This window comes from Helicoverpa zea, chromosome 7, assembly GCF_022581195.2.
Source record: "Helicoverpa zea isolate HzStark_Cry1AcR chromosome 7, ilHelZeax1.1, whole genome shotgun sequence".
In the NCBI taxonomy this organism is placed as follows: Eukaryota; Metazoa; Arthropoda; class Insecta; order Lepidoptera; family Noctuidae; genus Helicoverpa; species Helicoverpa zea.
Window position 1 is genome coordinate 3,591,924 of NC_061458.1, and position 26,573 is coordinate 3,618,496.

Here is a 26,573-nt window from a genome sequence, read left to right on the forward strand (position 1 = left end):
TATTGCAAATAAAGTCATGAAGATGTAAGAATTTATGTAAATGATAGTGATATTTTTTATCTAATCAATGTCCTTGAATCGCCTTGAAAAAACTTTTTACCAAAAAGACTCACATTTTAAGATAACTGACACAATAATGTCGTTTATCACAAACAATACAGAATAGTAAAAAAATACTTGACCTTATTCTAATGAACTCATTTACAATCATTTTAAATAAAATTCCATTCGATTTTATCTATTTCCAATAATAATCTACATTGGATAGACATCTCGCGGTGATACATGGAAACTATTTTCTTTAGTTCCACCGTTAAGACACAGATGGCGCTGATCTAAAGAAAGTTGAAAATGAAAATTTTGAGAAGTCATGGAAAGGATGTCTGTAATTAACATACCTGCTGAACATGACATAACAGTGTGTGAAAAAAATATTTCAGTGCAAAGACTTTAGCAAAAAAGGTAGGTAGAAACCCCGTGTGCCAAATGCTTCTATGAGAGATATTAGTTTTTGAGTAGCTGTAATTTTTTTCTGATTCCTAGAGGATTTTGCTGCCAAGAATTCATATTTCATCAATAAAATGATCTTCTTTACAAAAAAAAAAAAACAATTTATTTAATTGCTTTCTTTAAAAACCGAACCCAGAATCTTCCATCATTCGTCGTAGAGTTTTTTAACATCACCAAAAACCAAGCAGTATTTAATCTCCATGTGTCAAACCACGCGATGAATAACGCGACGCCTTCAATAAATTGATCAATAATAATTCGAAATGATACATAACATAATTACCAACAAAATATGACCCGTGACATCTGTATGCAAACGAATCAAAAAGTCAATGTCAATAAAAATTACTTGCACAAAGAACATTATACAAGGTGTTTCATATTGCTATACTTACAATACATATTTTTTCACCAACTTAAAAATTGTAGGGAGAAAAAAGTTGGACCCATTCATAAGCATGTAGGTATGTTAATATAAATATTTACGTACCAACTGTTTATTTTTGGGTAAGACTTCAGGTAAAATTACTCGCGCTATTATTAGTTAGATGAGGATAATAGAAACGGGAAAGTTCATATGTATACCAACATATTTTTACTTTTTTCCTATCTTTATGAGGTACACTTATTAATATCATATTTGCTTGTTTCCTTGAACGAGCTTATTTCTGTACTTGACTAATAGAAAGATTTGAAAAAATATTCGAGTAACAAATACTTACTTAAAAATAAACATAACAAATACTTAATTAGTACCAGTTTACTTTTTATCTGGATACGTGAGGAATTTCCACTGGCCACGGATGAAACAGCCGGTCGAAGCTACTTTTTCTCATTTTTTCTACAAACACTTTTAGTACAAAACCCCTTTTACACCGGCCTGTATCACATGCGTGAGTAGGTACATACAACAAGCCCCTCTGACGTCACATCCGCAGTCAAATCGCTTCCGGCGCGCCCGCAGCGCTTTGACGCACTCCTCTTTGTTGGGCCCATAGAGAACAAAATCACTAGCGGAGGTGCCATAAAGGTCCCAACAGAGCCAAGGCCCGTCGGGGCTGCGGGATTGTTCGAAAGAGTTACCGCGGCCCTGGTACAAAAAAGGCCTACGAAGGAACAACTAGTAGTAGAAGTCTGACACTCCCTCACCGCTGCTAACCCACCGGGATCATTTGATGATTTTTGCAATCGTTAAAAAAAGGTGCCATAACGGAACATCTCCTAAGAAAGTAGCGCACCAAAATGCGCGTTAGCGGGGGACGAGGAAAGTTACTGTCTTTTACCTTATACGCCTTCTTTGGACACGACCATTTTTTCCAAAAATCATTGACAGATGCCCAAAGAACCCGAACCGAACCCGTCTCTTAGTTCACTCGTAGCTGATCGGTTTGGTAATGCACACTATACGTATTTGACCTAGAAGTAGGCGCCCGATCTATCTTTATGACATCTCCGCTCATTTTACTTTACTCCGTGGTTCAGCCCGTGACACGTAACATTATCTCCTGGCTCGTGATTAGCCGTTTGGAAAACCTGCCTGGTTATGGTAGCCACCGAATATGCGTCAGAAGCTCATTGTAGACAACTGGTTATGGATTTGGTAGCCACATAAAATGTTTAAGGGGGTTACTAGGGTCGTAGATTTCAAGAGTAAGCCACAAATAAATTTGATCCTACGAATGGCTTACTTAGCCAATGTGAATGTAATTTTAGTTTCTTTTTTACTTTGGTGCATTAAGTTATTTCCATAAAAATGTGAGTTCCTTAAAAGTTAGGGGAATAAAAATATTCGTACAACATAGCTAGCTACTCATATATTTAAATTCACGTTAGATATAAGTGAATTATATTTATTCTAGTAAGTAAAGTCCTCATCATACAAAAACAATATTCAAATGAATTGCCTATTATATTAGCGTAGTTATTGTTTGTAATAATATTAATTTTACCAATCGTTTAAATGTCAAGAGCCGAAAACATTTGGCAAAATATTATTTTTATTCAAGTAGCTATAGTAGAGGTACAACAACGCTATGTAGATACGAAGTATGTAAAAACATGTAATTTTTTTTGACAAATAAATAGAACTAATACATTATAACATCAGAAATGAATGCTGAATGAACGTTTTCCAGCGAAATAGCTGAACCAGTTGAGATGAAATGTAGCATGACAATAGGTTTCCAGTTTTAGGGAGGCTTTGCCCATTGTGGGTTGCATATTATTGACGCGACTAAATTCACAAAAAACAGCTTGTGTAACTTTTGACGTGGGCGAACTCATTGATTGAATAATACATATAATTTGCGTACAAAATAGTATTTTAGTAAGTATGAGCAATAGTACATGATGGTGAATAAGCTAACCTATCTTATTATTGTGAGTGATTACGTAAGGAATACTGGTTCAAGCGTCATTGATGTAAACAGGCGTCTGTAAGTTTCAGATATTTTCGGAAACATTGGAAAGTGAAAATGTAAAAGTTGTAAACTGAAGTAACGTGCCAAACAAACAGATTTTGTTTGAATAGTATTTTATAGAGTTTATAACCTATAGCTTAGCATTGATATAGTCATGATTATATTTAGATACTGCAGTTCATTACATCACTAAGTGTTAAGTTGTTTGTGCATCAAGTTTCATCATCAGTCTAGAGGTGTCAAGTATAAGAATTGATTTGAACAACTTGAGGTAATAGGTATCTAGACTATTACACTTACTTATAATTATTAGTTAATATAATATTTGGCATAACAGCATGGTAGTCTGGTCTCAAACAAACTCGCTATGGGAAAACTAGATCGAGCTTCGGCATGCACGACAAAATGGCACATTAAACCGATTGGAATGTCGTTAGCCAAAGTCCCTACATTTTCCAGATGTTCAAGTATTTTTAGTTTAGCCAAGTCTAGATTTTCCGAAATGCCAAAATGTAGGATGATAAGTGAACGCTAAAAAATAAACAGACAGACGCTTCACATCGCAATATAAATAAAACGTGATGTAGTTGACGTAAACGGATGCAAAATTATATGCGATTCGTTCACGTGTAAATTTTCCCTGCAGCTTCACTACAGCAAAAAATATCGTCGTGTATTTCTGTCCCCCACGTCTTTGCTATACATTCACTGAACTACCGTGTCGAATCCATAGCGACTGAAGTTTTATTTAACAGGCAAACGCAAAACAATTAACGACTATATTGTAACAAAAGCTATTTTAAACCCGGCTTAAAAGATGAAAATTGTTTCACGACTCAAGTTCAAATTCGTAGCCAATCGATTATCGAAATGAATCGTATCGATTGCCAAATACTTAGCACGTTTTACTCGATTTATTATTCGGTAAAAGGACAAAGATGAGTTGATTACATTATTGGATAAATATAGGAAGGTTGTGATGTTAATTGAAATGCCATCGTTATTGCCCTCGGCCGGCGGGCGGTCGTGATTGGACAATTTAATTGACGGTGATTGATAATTTAGATAGAGATTATTACCGAACCCTCAGTCACATCAACGTTGACATTAATCATTTATTTAACATACCTATTTGTTCAAAACTCAGATACAATTGCTAAGCAAATTATAGGTAGAAACAAAGCAATCGTAGCATTTCCTCAACAAAGAAAACGTAATTGTTTGTAGAAGAAGAAAATAATTGTTAGCCGTAATTGCAGTGCATTGTAGAATAAATTGAAGCTATAAAGTACTGAAACAGTATTATACGATACGGCTAAGGGATTCAATTAAACAGATAAGTTCAGCGGTTTTAATATACTTGTGGAAATGTAGTCTGTGAGACTTAATACGTACACGTGAACATAATGAAAATCAATAGACGAACGTCGAACAAGTATAGATACGTACGACACTCGTAAATCTCGGAGATATTTCTGAAACTTGTTTCAACTGATAATAATGTAATGAGTAATGTCGTAACAAAGTTTTTATGTAACGCTTCTTGTTTATTCTTTGATTTTAATGTCCTATTCATATTTGCAGGCAGTGCGAAAACAAGGTACGCGAATGCTTGAGTCACCAAAGGCCATTTAGCACAGATTTAGACGATCCAAATATTTTCACGGACGACGCTCTTGCCTCACTCGGCACGCAAATTATTCTTGTCTGATATAGCGAAATTTGTACGCCACACTTATGTTCGAATTTTATTATTTGCTTTAAAATTGCTGCTCTACGAACTTGCAATATATTACTAGAAAATAAATATAGAAGTAAAAAAACTGATTCACAATTTTGTGAATCATAAAACCTGTTTTCTATTTAGCTTCTATTCTTTCCAATATGATTTAGTAAGTCAATAAATATACTAAAAAATTACGCCAACCATTGCAACAAACATGTTTATCAACTAATTATTTATGCTCGACCGATATAATTATTAAGTTTCAATCTAATTATCACATTTCTGATTGTGTGCACTGTTGATAAGAATTATCTGTATACCGCACTGCGAGCTAGAAACAGCTGTCTGTCACCTGAACAGCTTTTGTCTAACGCCGTGAAATTGTATTATCAAACGTAGCCTTTATGACTACACAATGCAAGTTACGAACAATGTCATGAGTAGGTATATAGTGCCGTATGTACCGTGTATAGCTATAAAAATGTGAAAGATTGTAAGGACGTATTAATGTGCACATGGGTATTTTGTGACCCAATCAAGCCAAAACTGCTGGATGGATTTTGATAAATCTTGGCTGTAACATAGCTTATAATATCAGAATAACACATAGGGTATATTTTATCCACGTGCAGAAAGTATACATAGGACGGGGTTAAAACCGCGTGCGGAAGCTGTTTCAGACATAATGCCTACCTAACATCTATTTGTATCAGACCAGTACACCACGCGAGTCTAACCGAAGCATTATTCGAATCATAAAACGAAAATACTGGAGTAATTTGAAACAGATCCAAAATGAACATTCATTAATGCACTCATTAAATTTGATTTGGTTTGGTAATTATTGAATGTATATTTGATGTTTGTGCAGAAGTTAATGAATTTCAAAATGTAGGTCACCCTGAACTTTAATATGTTTTGCTAATAAATAAATGTTTCAAGAAATATTAGGTAACAATAAAGAATAAAAATATCTGACATAGATATGATAAATAAGAAGTTTAAATTCATTGGATACATTTATAACACAATACGCATACGCATGCGTTTACAAATGTTCTGACTCATTCCGAACATTTCCATTTAGCAAATGAAACGCACCATAATGATATTGAGTCTAAAAAGTGTAGGCCATTACGTCTGACGTGTACAGTATAGTAATAAATTATGTAAATAACTCACCTGCTCATTATTTATTTGTTGATGTAATATAAATGACGCTGAAGTGTCCAATAACTAGATTAATGATAAGACTAAAAATAAATAATTTGTTACATTATTTCGGTTGAACATATCATGCAATGCTACAAACAACAATACTACACACTAAGCATTCGAATTATTTAGGGCATCAGTCACAATGTACAATGTTATGTTAGTCGTCATTTGTTTCGCAACAAACGCAAAAAGTATTTGCCAACTGCTATCACAATTATAATCACTGCACAAATAATCACAAGATGCGGGGATGCGGGTCCAGTGGTGGACTCACCGGAGCTGCTCCTGCCTTGCTCACTGTCCTTAGCCGTGAACTGAACAAACTCTTGCAAATGATTCGGCAACTTTTTAACGTCTTTCTCCTCACCACCTTCAATCACTTTGATTTTATGTTCTATCACTTTAGGTTCTTTGTACACATTGTTAGCAGAATCGCGTTCGTCTTCAGTTTCCGGATCTTTAATACCTAACTTGTCCCACCGTTCCCTAGCTTTAGATATGAATTCCTTCTCGATTCTATTGTTGACTTTGGAATCGAGACTGTCGAGCATCGGCATACTTTTGGAAATAGTAATATTATGACTGGTGGAGGCAGGAGTGTTTGTTATTTTGATTACTCGATGTTGTTTCCTTTCTTCACGTTCTGCCATTTGAGTTACGTATTCGGAATACATTTTCTCTCGTAGTAACTCTTCCTGACTACTGCTAAATGCAGAGGACAATTTTCCTTTCCTGTTGTCGGGTCCTTGTGAAGTCATAACTACATCTTTTTTACGTGATACGCTGAAATTATTTGAATCTCTCAACCTTTCAGTAATGACTTCCTTTTCCGATATCAAGGGTGCTCTGGGTCCCTGTCTTTGCACTTGAGGCACACTCTGTTTTAAAGCTTCAAGGCGTTGGATTTCAGCTTCAACTTCTTTCTCTTTTTTACGAATGTACTCCATTTGTTGTTCACACAAATCTTTCGGAAGTGAAGGTCTTCGAGGGCATTTATAGTCATTCATTTCATCTCTAGTGTCGGTGAAATAACGATGCATATTTTGTATTGAGGATATGTCGCTCTCTATTTCTTTATTTAGGTTGCCAGTAGAGTAGTGGAAGAATTTGCGTTCACTCTTAATAGAACGCATAGAACTGTCGGTGAAGTCAGAACTTTCGTCACTCTCATAAAACGAAGATGAATATTTCTTAGGTCTTGGTGGGGGAATTGGTTTAAACGAAAACTCACGACTGGAGACTCGGTCATGGTTACTTTTAGAAAATGTTGTCGTTGTTTGCCTTTTGTGCATCTCCTCTGAACTGCTATTCATTCTTTGGTTTAATGAATTTATGTTATTAGTAAGACTTGGGTCACGAATCAAAGCGAGTAAGCGACTCCCAGTTTGCGATTTGAAAGGTATGATCGGAGTGTTGTCGATTTCATTTTGTTCTCGCTCTTTGTCATTTTTAAATTGCTCATTGTAACCCCTTCGATCCACGTACTTTCTATGCATGTCTACAAGGTGGCTAGCATCGTCTTTTGTTATCACCGTATTTGTTTTCTCCATCAACATTTTCTGAGAGGGAGATAGACAAACATATACCGGCTCCGTTTTAGTTGGTATACCAGTCCAGTGCTCGTCCTCTTGTGATGTTTTTCTTATTAAAGATGATCTGCGTGGCTTTACTGGTGGTGGTACGGCATCTTTTGGTTTATGAGGTATAGTTATTGTTTCAATAGATGACACATCTGGTAACCTATAATGTGGCATATTTTCTGCGTTTTCTTGCTTTTTATCAATTGTCTTGACATTTGTGCCGAAAAGTGCGATATTTTGCAAACGTTCAGATACAGAAGCTAATTCTTCAAGTATTTTCTTGCCATATGGCAGTGTTGCTATATTCCTGACACACAAATCTCTCAGTTTTAGTGGTTCATTTGTGTCATCATTGATCGTCTTACTTTCAGTCGTGGCTCCTGTAACACATTCAAATACATCTTTGACATGGCTTGTAGATGTAGACAATTGTACTGGATTTATCTTATTATTCACATTAGTTTCCTCATGCGTCATGCTAGATATGTCATTGAGGGATGAATAATTAGGGTTATATTTTGCGGTGCACTGAGAGGAATCCACACTGCTTGAAGAGTCTTGGCGTGTAAAATTTTCCTTCAAATTTTCATTATTGTCTTCGGACTCAGATGTTACTTCCTTTATCAAATTATTTATTGCATCGTTAAATTCGCATTTAATTAGTTTTGATTCTAAATCATATTTATTTTGTTTTGTTTCAGCTTTGATATCATTTTTGTTAACATTTTCATCAATATCTTTGACATATAAATTGGTTTTAATATTATCTGTGGACAAAATAACTATTTCATGCGAATCTTGACTTGAAACATTTTCCATATTACTCTTATTTACACCTGATTTATCGACTTCAATATTTATAATACGCTCATTTATTTTTTCTTTACATTGGTTACTGGAAACTGGATTCTTTTGCACATCTTGATCACGTACAACTTTTACGATTCGTTCATTATTGCCGTTAGTCTTATTAAAGACTATTTTTTGGGAACTTTCTTTAGTTTCCGTATCGGAAATAATTTCTATGATGCGCTCAACACCCTTTGTTCTGTCACCAGAGTTGGAAATATTTTTAAGATTATCATTTTCTACTTCAACTTTAATGGTACGTTCAGTATTTCCAATTTTATTATCTAGTTTCTCTGAGTTTGTAACAGGAGCTTGTTTACTATCATTATTTTGACTAGTCTTATTCAAGGTATTTTGTTCACTTTGCACCTGAACATTTTGTTTACTGTCTTCCTTACTAGAAATAAATGATTTTTTGAGGAAGTTTTCGGTGTCAGTTACTTCTATAGTTGGTGTTATCATACGCACTGATACATCAGTATCAACCCCATCATCTTCTTCTCCAATTTCGTGAAGTGAGCTGGTGCTACTCGATGTATCTGTTAGATAAACTACTTCGGCACCAGTCATTTTTTCCACAGTTTTCATAGTCCAATCACCCCTGGCTTCAGTAACTTCAGGTTGTTTGAGTTTAGCTCCTACCAAAAGACATTCTTGGGGTACCAACTGCCCAAAGGTTTTCTTATGGATCGCACTAGACATCATTTTCTTCTGCAACGTAGGTTTGTTTTTATCTTCAAAAACATCATCATCTAAGTCTTCGATGTCACTTCTTTTATCACTTAGGTATGACTGACGACGTGACGTCATAGAGGATTCACTACTACCCTCCTCATCGATGACATCTAACATTCTGGGAGGACCAAGTCGGTGCGTGAAGAAGTCATCTGCCAATCCTTTTTTGCGTAAGCGCTGCTTAATTTCTTGGTTGATTATTTCCTCAATTTCCGTTTTTATTTCAATAGAGTTTAAGCCTTCCGGTTGTGTTGCTAAATTAAGAGTATTCAAATAAGATCTAAGAGATTTTTCTTCGTCAGGTGTTAATGACTTTGTTTGGTCACACTGAGCTACACTGAGTGGGATTGTTGTAACTGATAAAGTTCCAGTAGCCACTTCTTGTGTTTGTGGTATGTCAGTTTCATTTAGTTCAGTAGCACTCTCCCACTCTACGTCCGATTCCACATGCGTAACTACAACATTTTGATTTTCTATTAAAGCCAATGCGTTTTCATTCCCTGGTTCGACCGTATCATCTTCAGTAACATCAATAATTTTGGTAGCGTCATCATCATCTAAACTTTTACTTTTTACTTTGCTGTTCAATTTAGCTTTGCTTTTATGAGACTTTTTTTCAGTTTTTTCAGGAGGTTCCACAACGTAAGCAATAGAATCAGTGGTATCGAGATCTTGGCATTTTTCAGTTGGTGTGGTCGCCACGTCGTTTATAGTTTCATTACTGTTGTTATTTAAATCACCGTTCAAGTTAACTACGTCACTAGAGGTACTACCTGCCGTGTTATCATTTCCAATCGGAGTTTGCAAAATTTCATCCTTTATTTCCTTCGTTTCAGTCACTTCACTTTCCGCAAAGTCCGCTTCATTATCATTTAGACTAGTACACGATTCACTGTCTACTTTGTTTAAGTCACTATTATTTTTGTTCGCCTCAGGTTTATTGTTTTTATTTTTACGTTTGTTTTTATTATTTTTACGTCGCTTCGGCCTTTCAGGCATGTTGGAAAAATCGCTACACTGTTATCACTAACACAACATAATCATATCACACAACACACACGGTCCATTCACAGACGGCTCCACGCGTCTCGCGACACCGGTATCTATTGCGTAGGAGTGACGATTCGTCGAGGTTCGTCTAAGCGTATTTTAGGGCTTTCGCGTCGTTCGTTTGTGAAACAAGGGCCCGGTGTACAGGGACGAGAGATTCGGGTTCGAGGTTACCGAATGTGATTTTCTTTTAGGCGAGCGGTCGCCGGCCGCGGCAGTCATGCACTCGCGCGGCGATTTACTGATAATTATAAATGGGTTGAAGTGCGAGAGCGCGGGCCGTGGACTTTATTTTTACGCGGAGACGTGTACGCCTGTGGTGCGCGCGCGACGCTACACAACGAAGGGAGCCGGCTCGCCGCCGCCCGCCACCAATACTGTCCGACCGTATTATCATCGAGCGCACTTCAAATCGTATATTGCTAATTAATATTGCATACACGCATCTTCACCATTTTAGGGAGGAATAACGGGGAAGGAACTCGAAAACACAATGGCAACTATTACGTATTAGGATTTGGATAGGACGCAAACTAAATTCTAAGTTTGATTCACTAAACAATAAGGGCCTTACTACAAAAACTTTAAACCCTGTTTTACACTTGTCTAATAAAATATTGGCTGCAAAATGAACCATATGTCAACGTCATAATTTGACATTTTTTTAGACAAGGCATAAACTGACGTTTAAAAGTTTTTGTGGTAAGACGGTAAAACTCTTAGGTAAGTGTTTTTCATTTGGTTAGCGTTGTGTTTTGAAGTGGTATTTATATTGATGAAAATAATATTTAATCAGGTGCATTGTCTCACAGCGGCATATTCGTCTCGATAGTGTGTAGTTTAGTAAAATCTACTGTAATGATTTACCTATAAACGTGATTATAAAATAAAAAATGTGTAAAAGCTACGTTAAAGAGGAAATCACGACCTTTTACGCTTGTGACGATTCGTGTTTTGTAATGGAAACCTAACAAAATGAAGCACGCTGTAATCGATAAATATCAATGGATATCAAAGGTTATCGATTGTACCAACATTATCTAATTTACCTTGACTTGATAATAATGAAATGTAGCAACAAAGATTTAATACTGATTTCACGTGGCAGAAATATTTCCCATGAATCAAGAATATTACCTATGTAATAAAATTTGCTACTACTTATGAACTAATAAAGAAATATTGCGGTCAATACTTACAAAAATAATCTTATCAATTCAGTGCAAAAATATGTAAAAACATATTCAAATTCATTTCAGACATCTCTACAATGTACTGAAAGTCTAATTGTTAGACAATAAGTCATCAAAATCTACAGTTGTAATGGCATTGATCAGAACCAATGGGTTGCAACGTTTTTTTACGGAACAATACTTGAGTTAAAAACTGATCGAGGAAGAAAAAAATAGATGACAAACGCTTTCGAGCGAATCCAGGCAGAGAGCTAATTGGTGCTAAAACATTTTAGATTATATTTATTGTGATTATGTAGGGCAAAAGATTCCCTGATACCATGTTTCTTTCAAAATATTAAAAGTATCAAATCTATAGTATTAGAATAATAGTACCAAACATTATGAGGTACCTATATGAGAGTTATCGAAGACATTACTTTCAGCTCATTCTTCGTTTGTAATCACTTTATTTTTGAAACTTCTCAAGAACCTACCTAACAGCAAATATTTTTCAAGTCTTACTAAGAAACCACAGGAGTATATAACCTCCTAGAATTTCCCAGCACATAACTTAACCAACATAACTGATAGCAGTTCCAAAATTTTGCAACTTCAACGGACACAATCAAAGTTATGAACATGGTCCGTGTTGGCAAACTTGGGCTGAGAAGCATCAAGTTTACTGGACAAGATTGCACCTAAAATTGCACCTTAATGTGCACCTCCTACACTAATAAAAACATCGGCAATGTCAGTCATTGTAAATATTTTAAGTGCCACAAAAACATTGAGTGTTGCTCTTACGTTTTTTGGCTAAACCACTGAACATATCCAGATGAAACTTATTACATAGATTTGCCAATACTCAAAGCAGGATATAAGACACTTTTAATCCATTTACATAAGAAAATATCCTGTTAAATAAAAGTGAAACTGGTGCCCATAAAAATCAGTGTGCCCACGTAACTAAATAACAAGTCAAGACGGGATATGACGCATTAGGCAATAGGTTAGGTGGGCCCAACTAGCAGCTAGACTATGTAGAATCTAGACTTGCAGGTCACATGGACTGATTGACCACTTCCACTGGCGCAACGTTGTTACGTTCAATTAGTATGTACTAGTTTCATGTTATAGGTACATAGAACTTAGGTACTTCATCATCTGCCTAACCTTTTCCCAACTATGTTGGTGTCGGCTTCCAGTCTAATATGATGCAGCTGAGTACCAGTGGTTTACCTGAAGCGACTGCTACTTAGGTGCTTCTAAATATAAAAGTTTGTATATTTGTTTTTCACAAGTTCCTAAAACATTCATCCGTTTGCGATGAACCTTCGCTATGTTGTTCTGCTTACGCTCAATCATTAGATACAAATTATTTACATTTACCTTACTTATATTTACCACAGAATATTATTCAGATTGTTGAGGATTGTATTATTGAATCATTATTATGAATCATTATTCTTATTACAAGGGGTCATCAATATTTTTTATTTGCATAATGTGGTTATAATTGTTGACTTTGTTGTATGTAGGTAAATATCATTTGCATTGTTTTTATTTTAGACCACAACTGCAGTACTTACATAGGTACCTACGCACCTAACCTATGTTCCTTGGTTCTTTAACTTAAATAAAAAACAGGATACTTTTCAATGTAAAACCGCCGTCAACATTGTATAAATACAAGGTTGTTTCAGAACTATATAGCTAGTACCGATTTCAAAGAAGCACGTAAAGAAATAATGGAATGCTTTGCAAAGGTATACGACTATAAAAGACGTATACAAGTGCATGTGTAAATAGACTAACGTACATAAGAGCTAGGTAAATAGCAACGTTGATTGTGACGTACCTAGTATTTGCTTTGTAAGATACTCGTAATGTTCTTAAATGTGACTCTAATCCGTTGGGTTTAGCTCAATGATGATATATTATTTCGATGACTTAAGAACTCTTGTCGAACGAAAAAACTATTATGATATGGATTCATAAGAAATTATATCTAATTATCCTTGATTTAGATAATTAGTTCCTGCTTGCATTTTTAGGGTTCCGTAGCCAAAATGGCAAAAACGGAACCCTTATAGTTTCGTCATGTCCGTCTGTCCGTCTGTCCGTCTGTCCGTCTGTCACAGCCGATTTACTCGGAAACTATAAGTACTACAGTGATGAAATTTGATGGGAATATGTGTTGTATGAACCGCTACAAAAATATGACACTAAATAGTAAAAAAAAGAATTGGGGGTGGGGCCCCCCATACATGTAACTGAGGGATGAAATTTTTTTTTTCGATGTACATACCCGTGTGGGGTATCAATGGAAAGGTCTTTTAAAATGATATAAAGTTTTCTAAAAAACATTTTTCTTAAAGTGAACGGTTTTTGAGATATCAGCTCTCAAAGTCGTAAAAAGTATGTCCCCCCCCCTCTATTTTTATAACTACGGGGTATAAAATTCTAAAAAAAATAGAGGTGATGCATGCTAATTAACTCTTTCAACGATTTTTGGTTTGATCAAAGTATCTCTTATAGTTTTTGAGATAGGTTGATTTAACTGTAATTTACGGAACCCTTCGTGCACGAGTCCGACTCGCACTTGGCCGGCTTTTTTACTTAAATAGTGACCTTACAAGCCAGCAATACGTGCACCGAACTTATCGAAACCTATTTGGTATCTACATTAGCAGATGTGTGATTAACAAACTGGAAAACTAGCAGATTTACCGACTTCGGCAGATTTTTAAATAAATGTGTTGATTCTTAAAGAATCCATCCATACATATAATTTACAGACATTTTTATCAGATTATGTAAAAATCAGTACGTACACTCGTATTCACTTTTAACACGTAGAGAGAATGTGAAAATCGATTTAATACCTTCGATGCAGGCTTAATGCCTTGACTAATGAAATACTAAGAATCCTCGTTATGTTTAATCCTAGGGCATTAAATCGTGTTCTTGAGTAAATTCTTATTAACATGCAGGATGAAAATAATATTCTCTTTTTAACTTTCACCATGTGTGCTACTATGTAGCCATATCGAAATGCGGGAATCTATACTCAATATTAAGTCATAGAAAATCATAAATCATTGAGAATTATCATTTCAGTTTGTTCAAAAGCATATCGTATAGATTGTATATGTTCTTTTTTGGCAGTATACTAGAATTAATTATTGCATTTATTTCTCTAGATGTAAGAAACATGAATTAGGTACTAATATTAACAAAAGAGTATGTATGAAGAATAATAATGATCAATACTAAGTAGAGCATCTTCGCAATTTCTGCGTAGTTGAATTGTTTTCTAGCGTTTCATGTCTAATGAGCTAAATTATGAGTAACTACTAGGTCTCGGAATACATTATCAGTTCTGACGTAGTGAATAGACACTTCATGCCAAAATCAATCATCATTCTACTCTGTGTTAAGAAAAAATATTTTTCAATATTCTTCTATGTGGACATAACATAAAAACAACTAGTTTTCGACTGCTACTATTCCATGCACGCGAATAAATGGTAGCTTATTAAAATCCTTCCTTGATAAATTAATGGGCTTCTAATACTGAAATATTTTTTCAAATCGGACCAGTGGTTCCTGAGATAAGCGTATTCTAGCAAATGAGCAAACTCTTTAGCTATATAAAAAGTTAAGAGTCTTTCGAGATTAGACTGATAAAATCACATACAAACAACTAAGCATGGTTTCTTCAGAATATTCGCTACCCAATTCGTTAGTAAACTATAAATTGTACAATGTACATGGCCGAGTTCACCTAGGTAATAATCCTAAAATAGCACCCAAGTGCCACTGAGGCGTATCTGTCGATGTCGAATCGCCTAACGCCAGCCATGAGGTAACACCCTATAATAGTTCTAAATAAAAGATAGTTATTATACCCACTAAATATCTGGTACAAAATACACGTGGCGATGACATAACTGATTCTTAGCTAAAAAGAAAAATCTTACGTGAAAGAATTTACGCTATGTGTCATCACTGAAATAGAGCGTCAATTGTAATAAAAATTCTGAGTTTTTTTGAGTGATATAACACTACTGGGTTTTTCCATCGAGATTTTTTGAAAATCAGCTAGGAAGGAAGATTCTGAGGGCACGGCAGTGCCCCAGCCAAGACTCGAGCAAAGCGGGCACGGCCGTACCATCTTTTCTCGAAGCGTTTCGCGGCTATTTCAGCCCCCTGTATCTTCCATGTGAACAAAGCTAGGAGTTTAGGTTTTCGATGACCAAGAGTAAGTATTAGAACAAGCTCAGTCTCAAAATTACAAGACATTTGAATAAATAGTTTACGAGCTATGAGCGATCAAAGTTACACCATTTTGTCACTGACTCACTGACCGATCATCAAAAGTCTAAGGTACTTCTAGCAAACTTAGAACCTTCAAATTTGGCACCAAGATAGGTTATTAGCTACATATAAAGGAAAAATTATAAAAACCTTAAAACTTAATAAAAAAATAGGAAACAAATTTATATTTGCGTTTTTTCAAGAACATTGTGTATGAATTTTAACTGCATTGATAACTTTGTTATTTATTTATGTACAAAATGTTACTATTTGTTTTATTGTTACGTAGTGTGGTGTATTGTTATTATGTTTAAGCTAGGTTAAAATGAAATGAATAATGATAAAATCTTTCATATTAATGCAGTGCGACAAATACTGCATGCTCGCACGATAGATGGCGTTGTCCTGGTCTAAATCGCGCTATGGTTTCGTTATATAGCTTAGTATAAGTAGTACTAAAAAAAAAACAAATTTCATGTGATAGCGCCATCTACCTCTGAAATAAATCTCTTTCATTCTTAAAGATATTCGATTCAAAAATTCGACAATTTTGATTTTTTTTAGTTTATTTAAAAAAAATGTTGTTTATTTAAAAAAAAACATATTTAGTTAGTTGCATGTAAGTTAATTTAATTTGTTATACCTATACTTAGAGAAGAAAGAGACCTACAAAAAATAAATTAGATCCCACCAAAAACATTAAATGTAAAAAAAAGCCAATCCTCTACGCAATTCCTCCACCGTAAAAAGTTTTGAGATCGCATAGAAGCCAAGTCCTGTTCAACTTTATTTGTAATAATAAATCAATACAAGCTGTTGATTTGCATCCGTGCCATATTCAAGGAGGTAATTATGCTAATGATTCTCGACCCAAATCAATAAACAAATTGGTACGTAAGTTTTTTTCTTTCATTTTTTTTCGGAATTCCGTAAATGTCATCCAGCCTTATTTAAACTTGGCGCGTATGTTACTGGCGTTAAAACCGTGCTGCACCCTCACACAAACGCAAACACAAAGCATACGCAACGATCACTCATAAATTTCATTCATAAAATTGGATTACTTCGGAAATACCACGACATTACAATGACAAAAAAAGCAGTGCATATTAGTTATTTCCAATCTACTGTAATTCCAATCGATTATTTACGTATTGTATGTCCTCCTCCTGACGTATGGCACAAATGCAAATCAACAGCTTGTATTTTGTGACTATATCAATAGTTTTGTTCACATTACAATAATAATGTCTTGGCCGTGAGCACAAGTTAAAAGTCGCTCCTTGAAATAATGTGTAAATACCATTGAATTGATAAATTCTATATGGACATGATTTTACTGATTATGGACTGATTGGAATTTGAGATCACCATGGACTAAACATGCGCCATAGTACATGTGCAGTTCATTGATGTTGGATGATACTGACTGACGGTCATTTAATAACAATTAAATAAACTAAAAGTATTTAATTCTGTAATATTAAAAAAACTATTGATATAGTCACAAAATATTGATTTATTATTACAAATAAAGTTGAACAGGACTTGGCTTCTATGCGATCTCAAAACTTTTTACGGTGGAGGAATTGCGTAGAGGATTGGCTTTTTTTTACATTTAATGTTTTTGGTGGGATCTTTTTATTCAAAAACTCAATCCAGAAGTGCCAAAAGTACAAGTCAGTTGAGCAAAAGGGTATGATCATTTGAATCTTGTACACTGGTTTCACTACGATCCCATCCGATTTTCTCATGAAAAAGATTAAATACCCAAGTCAAAACATTCTCACAAAGAGATTTCAAAGTTGTTACAGCATGAATAATGATTCTAGCAAAATTCTAAAAATCACGTCTATTCTGCAGCATTTGTAACACGAAAACGAAGTCATAAAAAAAAACACATCCGTGCAAATAGGTCAAGACGTTCTCTTATATTAAACGTGTTTAAATCGGGATTTCACTCTCATTCAAAATACTCGGGTATTTCCAGAGCTTACAATCTAGATCAGCTGACGTGTTCAAGTTTAGCAACTCACATTCAATCAATCATATCCGAATATAATAATACATTGATGGATGCTCTTTCTATAAATAACAAAATAAACGAAACAAACATCGATCTTAAAGCACACCTTCTGGATATCGATACATATGCATGGAAATATGAACCGGACGATAATATCTAGAATTCAGCAATAGACGCCGTGGGTGAGACAAATATGCGAACTGCATTGGCTACAAACGATGCAACGACCTTCCAAGCTCCAGAATTATAACCGACCGTCCTCTGCTTTCTCCACAATAAAACGCCATTCCGATATTTGTGCGAACAAAATAACAAACATTTGCGATCACGGTGCATGACATAATCGCCGCATAGATCCGTGCTAGTGTGCCAAAAGTCCGCGGCCGCTAACTCCGGCGCCGCTTTTTTGGCTCCAAGTCAAGGGGTTATAAGGTGAATGTGTCGACTGAACCGACCTGTTCGATTGTTACGCTACAAAAATACATTCAGACCGTCTTGGATACACACTAACAATTTCTAATTAGGTCGGTATTTACGAGCGAGGAATATGCGCGAACCGGACTGCCGCGCGGACTGTAATAAGGTTAAATTATGTTCGCTCTGTATTGAAATGAACATGTGTTTGTGCTCGCGTATTGTGAAGCCATGCACCTTGTCTTTCATTGCAGTTTATTTTCAGACTATTGCCAAAGTGTAGAATGCAACTGCGTGTTTATCAGATCAGTGTTTATCCGTTATGGCCGCAAGTTACTGATATTCTGCAGAGCACTACAAAGACGCCGGTGCCATATTGGGACAATCAAATGTTCACTCGATTATTATTGGTAGTGCAAGATATGTATGGTATGGCAAAATTCTTGGACATTATATTGATTTATTAAATAATGAAAGTCTAACGTTCAGTGAATGCATTTTGCGTTGTATTCTTCACACGAACAATTAAAAAATGAAAACTGATCTTTTTGACCTCATGTTGTCTGAGTTAGTCATACGTTGCAGTAGGTAAAGTATTTGCGAAACAACCAAAAGAAGTGTTTACAAAGCGAAATAATACTCAGAATTTAGGGATGCATGCAGTCCAAACAGGGCAACAACAAGTAAGTTAGGTTGCCGCATGACAATCGTGTCATTTTACTTGCTAATAGCACTGACCAGCGCATAATGTATCCTGTTATCTCACTCCTTGCTGTGTTTATGTTGTATCACGATAAAGCTTAGCTCCTGACTCGGGTAATCTAGTACTAAACTCATAATTTGCCTAAGATAGCCTTACAGACAGTAGTCTATTTCAAGCTTATAAAGTCGCCAATAGAGATAGAAAATTAAAAATAGCTGGTAATGATATTTTGCTGAATAGTAATGCGGAATGATTTCCAAAATTGATAGCAGATGACACACTGCAGTATGTTGGCAATGTAAGGTCACCAATTGCGTCAAAGACTGGCTTGAATGATAAGTTGTGTCTTTGAAATCGCACGTTTTGATAATATTCAAATAATCTTTACCACCTACATCAGCATATCTTATCTAGGACCTAAAAATTTATCAAACGTAGCGCAGCTGCAAGATTTTTTTACTTTCCTTTTAGCTGTTTTTGAAGTGTTTTTGCGTTTCGGAACCAAATAATTCAATGTTTTTGGTTGTGTGTTGTTCCAAAGTTTCAGGTTACGTAACAACAAAGGGGTTTTTGTTTAAAACAACCGGGTCATTTAGTAGAAAAAAGGTTTGTACTCACGTTTCGGTGACGGGGTGGGAGCAGTCGGCGTGCTCGGTGAGTTCACAGCTTGGTTCGCGACCACCTCGTTTGCTTTCGCCTCCGCTGTGTAAACAAAAAGATCGCGTTACAAATCATTGTTATCAGCAATACTTTCAGATTTAACGAGATTTAATGCGTTTGTATTGGTATCGTTTTCCCTTTGATAACAAAAATAAAACTTTTTACAATTCTGTGGTTTTGACTTTGTTGTGCTTTATTTTTTATGCAATTTCATGCCAATTCAAGATTTTGCGGAACTTAAGAAAATAATTTAGTCATCAGAATGACGAAGAAACCTTGAATACTCAAGACGGAATAACATTAAAAGCACAAAGTAAGAGGTACCTAAGATCCAAAAATATCCGGAATTATACCTCAAGAATACTTCAGAAGAGTTTAGTCATGTTTATTTAAAAAGGAGCAGCACCAGTGGGCAAACCCGTAATCGCACAAAGTGTTTGCACAAACGTTGTCACAAAGGACTACACTATAAAATAAGACGAAGAAGGAAAAACAAAAGCAAATAAGGACGCGTCTTTAGAAACGATAAATTATTCGGAAGCAGAAGGTTGCGCTCACTTTGTTTATATTTGCCTGACATCCCTCCGACATGTACCAATATTATCGCGCACTATTTGTTCAAGGAAGGATTTCCGAGAGAATTTTATTATACATTTTCTGATTATTTTCAGAGAATTATTTGAGTTACAGAAATGTTGGTAGGGAATTTGAGAGGGATATTATTTTAAAGAGGACCATGTTTAACGGTGGAACTCTTTTGGCTAAGATAATTATTGAATCAACTGTCGTTGATTCGAAAATGCAGTTTTAAGCCACAAAATGCCTCGTTGCAATAAAACCGTACCCTTTATTTTATACACGAAATAAAACACCCATGTAAACAACGATGCAGAACAAATTAGTCACACAACCAAATAAATTCATACAAATTCTGTAATTACATACATTATAATGAATGCAAATGAATCACATAATGAATTGCAGAGTCCAGCCGTTAACGTAAATAGCCACCCACGTGTTCCGAGAAACGATAGTCCACTTACCATATCGAATCGAGTAAATCGATACGATTAGAAAATTTCATTCGAATAGTGAACAGTAGCTGTGGAACTTTTTACCGATGTTGATACAGCATCTGATGCATCGGTTTCTGATATATCAACTGTATCGAGTACAACTGGATTAATTTTCGCTTTGGTTCCGATAATTCTAAATTTAGGCACTGCACTGTTATTTATAAGGGGTGTTGTTGTAATGAAACCACGGCACTTCCCGGCAGTGCGTTGCGATTAGCTGACCACTAACTACAAAGTTTAAACTAAATGCGATGCCAGTCGCCCCTGTTTAGAATCTGGTACTAGGAAGTGCATGCGATCGGTACATTTGGCACGCCGCTATGTTCCAACAACCTATTGAAAGGGATACTTTAAATAAATCGCATCTTTTAAACGCACGTCTAGTCTATTATGAAGATAAACATTAAAGATTACAGTACAGCTAATATCGATGTTATAATATTCAGAACATTTTATCAAGTTTATTTTCAAATACAGACCATTTTATATGGAGGAAAACAGATTTCTTTCAAAGCTCTACAATAAATTTGTCCGACAGTAAATAGGTAGGGCTTAGTGCCACAACACTCTCGACTTACATAAACATTTTATATAAACCCTATTTGAACTAATCTTTATGAAGATGGGGAATTTCCTTAAAACAACTTGATAATTTGAGGAAGTCTAAACAGTACTTCAATGCTAAGATTAAAAGGGAACGCAGGATCGATAACGATTAAACTCTTATTCTCTCTCCAAACAAATCTTAACAAAATTGTGTAATTAACGACTCCGACAAATTAAAATAAATTGGTTGCTAAGCAAGTTCTTAATGCTTTTATTTTTTAATTGTTATTAGATGTCTCCAGAAGGATGAAACCCTTAATTGCCAGGGAACCTAATGTGATTTAGGAGTGAAGAAGTGAGTTTAGTTTTGATAACTGGCTGTTTCTCGCAGTTTCACCTATTTTCTGTGAATACTACTTCCATTACCCCATTATCAAATACCCTACATTACCCGGGGTTAGTGCAGCTTTCCATAAGTTAAAGAATTTTACAAATAAGAAATTTCAACCGTTTCGGAGCCTTAAAAAAACAATTTTGGTTTTTTATCATGTTACCACCTATACAGGGTTACCTGTAAGTAGACCGCATCCTTTTATGAGGTGATAGTATAGGTCAATACGGACAAATTTAACCATGGCATACACTGGGCAAAAGTTAACCCGTTTCAAGATAATCGAATTCCAAGATCAGTCGTCTAGGTACACGTATAAATTTTTTTTATTAGTCAAAAGTTTCGTTTTTGTAGATTTTTGTGTGTTTTTGGATAGAAGATGAATCACTTCATAATAACAAACCATAAAACTGTACAAATCACAGAGGAAATTATAGTGAACAGCAATTACTTTTTTAGTAGCTATTTTCTCAAAAATATTACTCTTCATTTTTTTGTGCAGAATACTTAAAAAACATCTACATTTATCTAGCTTTCCAAAAAGGCGAGACTTTTAACTAATAATAAAAATTTATACGTGTACCTAGACGACTTGTTAAGAAAAGATCTTGAAATTCGATTATCTTGAAACGGGTTAACTTTTGCCCAGTATATCCCATGGTCAAATTTGTCCGTATTGACCTATACTATCTATATCTATCTATATATATCTATATCTATACTATCACCTCATGAAAGGATGCGGTCTACTTACCAGTAACCCTGTATATGCTGATATGCTGACCACACAGATGTTGGCATTTAAATCCAACAGTGATATAATTGATTTGGCCCAAAGCTATTCATAAAAACGCATTGTCAAAACAGCCGCTGTAAATATGTCATTCTACGTCAAACACTGAACGCTCATGATCACAACAACTAAAACTAGCCGGTTACGTACTTACGCAATAAAATCCAATTGAAAAAGATCAGTTTTCAGGAAAATACATAAAACTTATATTTTAGCCTGTCACGAGTATGAGATCATTCTTAGATATACAAGTGTTTTCATAGTCTGAAAATTTTGAGTGAGTTGCAGTAGTTCAGTAAACATTTTGAATTGGAACTTAACCTTCCTACGATTTTTTATTCGGGAACTTTTGGGAGATTAGTGAATAAACACAGGTATGGTGAATTTTGATTCATCATATCAAAAACTTTGACCAATAAATACGATGCAGTCAAAACCTGTTCCATTATTTATGAAACTCAACACGGCCATTACGTCCCAAACCGCAGAAGCTTTCAACAGCATCAAATTAACACCTAACGCTATAATAAACAAACAAACTTACGTACCTATAACAAAACTGCAGTCACGTGTTATTGACGAACACCAATATGGAATCACATGCGAAATTACTGAATCACAACACTTTAAAGATGAAAGGGAAAATATAGACACAGAGATGGAGAGTTTTTGGGGTATTGACGCGCGGGTAGTAAGATACCAAAATCGGAGGGCCGGTCTACTAGACCACGCTGGCCTACGGAGGCCAGAGGGCAACTGTGACAGGGCGCGCACTCACAATGGACACTTTCTGTATGTAAATCACAATAAAATACAAGCTTTGTACTCTGATTGCGACACGCTAAACTAAACACTGAACGTCACCTATGGTACGGTGGGTTTTATAAGCGAATATTGACTCTATTTGGTGCATGATACGGTCATACGTTTGTTTTGGAGCCAGGAATATGGGGGGATTGGAAATGTAAACAACTGTGAAGTAGGGGGCATTGCAATTGAAGTATCGGATGAGTAACTGTTGGAAACTAATTTAGAGAAATGCAATATGTAATTATTAAAATATGTAGTAGGTAAGGGGTATCCCTATGGATCAAACTATTAAAAAGAAAGAAATCGAAGAAAATATATAATTAGATTGAGCTACGAATAATGATTTGGATAGTAATAATAAAAAACTTAACAAAATTAAAGTTGAACAACTACCTAAGCTTGTAGATGAGAAGCCAAATATAGCTAAAGCCCAATGAACAACGCACGATAGAGATATAGATCGCGTTGCGCATAAACGTAGCTTGCAGAATGTAACCGATACTTAACATAGGCGATAGCATCAGATTCAAGACTATAGGAACTACGCGAATGCCTAACTAAAGGGCCTTTGTTATTTACATGTTACGACACGTTATTTAAACGCTTATAGTAGCGAAACGTTATATATTTGTCTAAAAATATTTTGAGCCTCCTTAGCCGTGATATCAATGAGCTATATTGATGGTTCGAGTTGATTTCTTTCCGGAAAAAATCGGAAAGGTTTTTTAATTCTGGGAATAATAATTGATCTTGCATCACATCCTTCTATTTCTACATTTATAACAGGATCACCAATCACCATCTTGTTAAAAGGCTGACCTTCAGTTGCACATAGATCTATCAAAGTTAAAGCTTCTTTAAATCTGTTGCTGACCCTTTCTTTGTCAAAACGATAAAAAGTGTTAAAAATAGATTTAAGGAAGCTTTAATTTTAATAACTTCCCTGTCCCATGAGTCATATGTGATACACACCGATTGTTTAACTATTGTGTCTACATCGTGGACAGTGAAGTGGTTAACGGATCTTTCTGCAACTGACTGTAAATACGGACTTTTACATAGAATAATTATTTTATTCATTACAAGAATATTAAATCTCAAACATTAATACAATCGCATCGTGATCGTGTCGTATGGTCTAAAAATCATTCGTCCACAAACGGAATGCACAGTACCGTGCGTGTTCGCTGTGATTGACATACAATATATTGTCTGATGGCAAGGTGTGGTGGATTGTCAGGCTAATTGTGCGAGACTAAAGTTTAGTTACAACCATCCATCACTGTGATACACTGCTGGCCTATTCACGACCAAAAACTGGGACACGGAAACGCGAAATAATTTGTCATTGTATACTTGCTTATTAATTGTTTGTGGTCGACCGCGATTATGTCAGTTTGATTGATATAAACAAAAGAGGTTTGACGTTCTTTTAACTTGAGATAACTATGAAGATTTTTTTATTATTTTTAAGCGACTCTCGCTGCAGCCTTTTTTACACCATGCGATTTTCCCGCGAACCGCGGTATCGCAGCATAAACGGACTGTTATGGTGGATACAAGTATTCATCAAAAATACATCTTTATACATATGCAATAAGATTATCGTCCTGCATGTTAAGGTCCTCCACAATAAGCTAAATCTATTTCAACAAAATTCAGGCTAATTCAGAATCATAAACAAGCACAATACTCAACACAACATCTTAAGAACATAACTCAATGAATGAATATTGTAAACGCCATAACAAATGGTGTTGTTATCCGCAATGGTAGCCAGCCCCATAGATCCTCGTTGGCCCCTAATAAACCACCCTTAGGGAAGTAATAAAATAATGCTTCAATCACTAATCCCGTGGTGGTTCGCTGAACATTCCCTTGAGGGTATTTGTTATGAACTTATGAGTTTGGGGTAGAGGTGTTGCCATAATATAAGAACTTAGATAAAGTTATATGAGTTGTATGGTGTAAATCAAAACAAGCATCGCTTTTCTTCGACGTTGAGGTTTCTTAATCGTGTTGAATTGTTTATCTATATTATCTTCTTTTAAATGTTAGAGTTTACACGTTTATAGTGGGCGTAGGGAACAGTAATACTTTAGTATCCCACGATCTAGTTCCATAGACAATACCCAACAAATGTTTCAATGAGGTTGTTCTATTTATTCACAACTATCTCTAAAAGTCAAATTATTCCACTTAAATGAGTCTGCAAAGCTGCCGTAGACTTATAAAACATTTAACAAAGCCGCTAGCAGAGGCCATAAAATTGAGTATATTATTACAAATTGTAAACATCCCACTATTACATTCTAGTCCCAATTACATCACTCCAATACATTTTGCGTGGGAAGGCGCGTCCGAAACGTCCTTTCGATAGCTTTCATCAAGTTTTAACGACCAATATAAGTTGAGACACACGCTTCTAATGCAGAAAGCAATGTTTTAAGTGCTACAGGGATCTTAATAGACTGGTCAAGTTTATTTGCGCGGGAAAAATCTTCAATAGAATAGTTATGCAAGCGTTGTAAATGTACGGTATCATTGGACCGTGTCGTGTCAACCGTTCGGCCAATCAAAAGGGCGGAACTATGGGTATCACAGTAACGCAATGCGTGGGCGCACCCTTATGTTAGGATGAACGAAAAGGCATTGTACTGCATCCGGTGGTTACAGTAAGTTTACGGGTATTATGGTGTTTTCGTAATATAGTTGTACATCAACTGATGAAATTGTGTGTTGTGTATAGGCAATGGGCCAGAAACCTGTCACTGCGCACACCGTCGACAATTTAAAGCTCAATTCATTAGTCCTTTGAGGCGCCTTCAATCCTGTGGTATTTAGCGCTGAAATCGCTTGAAATACCCAGACGCACAGTTCTAAACATAGTTCAATAGTACTATACTGAGTTCCTAAGAAAATGCAATGTAGGAAAACTATTTCCTTGTTTCCTCTTATCAGAAATGACTTCACATCAGTAAATAGAAGAGCAATCTGCTTTTCTCGTATCTTTATAACCTTGACCTACCGTGATAAGGAAGTAAGTACTTCCTAGAATTGTGTCTCGTCTAGCTGAGATAAGATTCTGCTCGTGATCTTTAAATCGTATCACTAATATTACCTAGGTACGTAGGATCTGCAATCTACGATTTCATACTAAGGTTATATAAAGCCGAAGAGATTATTTGTTCGTTTGCTTAATGCAACTATTTCAAATAAAAAAGGTCTGATTTGAAAGGCTAAATAGTGTTCACATATTTACTTATCGAAGACGCGGCTACATATAGGCTATATTTATCAGAATTTGTCAATACAGTGCAGTAAATATTTCCACGGGAAGCAGGCGATACCGCGGGTGGAAACTAGTCTAAAAAAAAAACAGGAAAAATAATGAACGTTAATTATATCTAGGCTAGTTTCAAGCTTGTAAATGAGGAAAGCTACAAACTTTCCCCCAGCGTTTCAGTAGCGTGCGTTTCCATACATACTTGACAAACCCTTTTCACCCCTTTCGCTACGGAATTACAAAAAATCCTTCCTTAGAGTCCCCTAAGGGTTCTTAAGACATAAT

At 35.5% G+C, this 26,573-nt stretch overlaps 1 protein-coding gene across 17 annotated transcripts in view; it reads right to left on the reverse strand.

Annotated features, from left to right (window-relative positions):
* Nucleotides 1–26,573, reverse strand: part of LOC124631675 (vinexin) — a 184,541-nt gene that overhangs the window by 99,968 nt on the left and 58,000 nt on the right. For 8 of the 17 annotated variants that reach the window (XM_047166191.1, XM_047166192.1, XM_047166199.1 and 5 more), the window contains one exon: nucleotides 19,345–19,428. In XM_047166191.1, the coding sequence (XP_047022147.1) occupies nucleotides 19,345–19,428 (84 nt within the window). Of the gene's footprint in view, nucleotides 1–6,148; nucleotides 10,445–19,344; nucleotides 19,429–26,573 lie in introns of those variants that run through there. The other 9 variants (XM_047166189.1, XM_047166187.1, XM_047166186.1 and 6 more) reach the window with 4 other exon arrangements.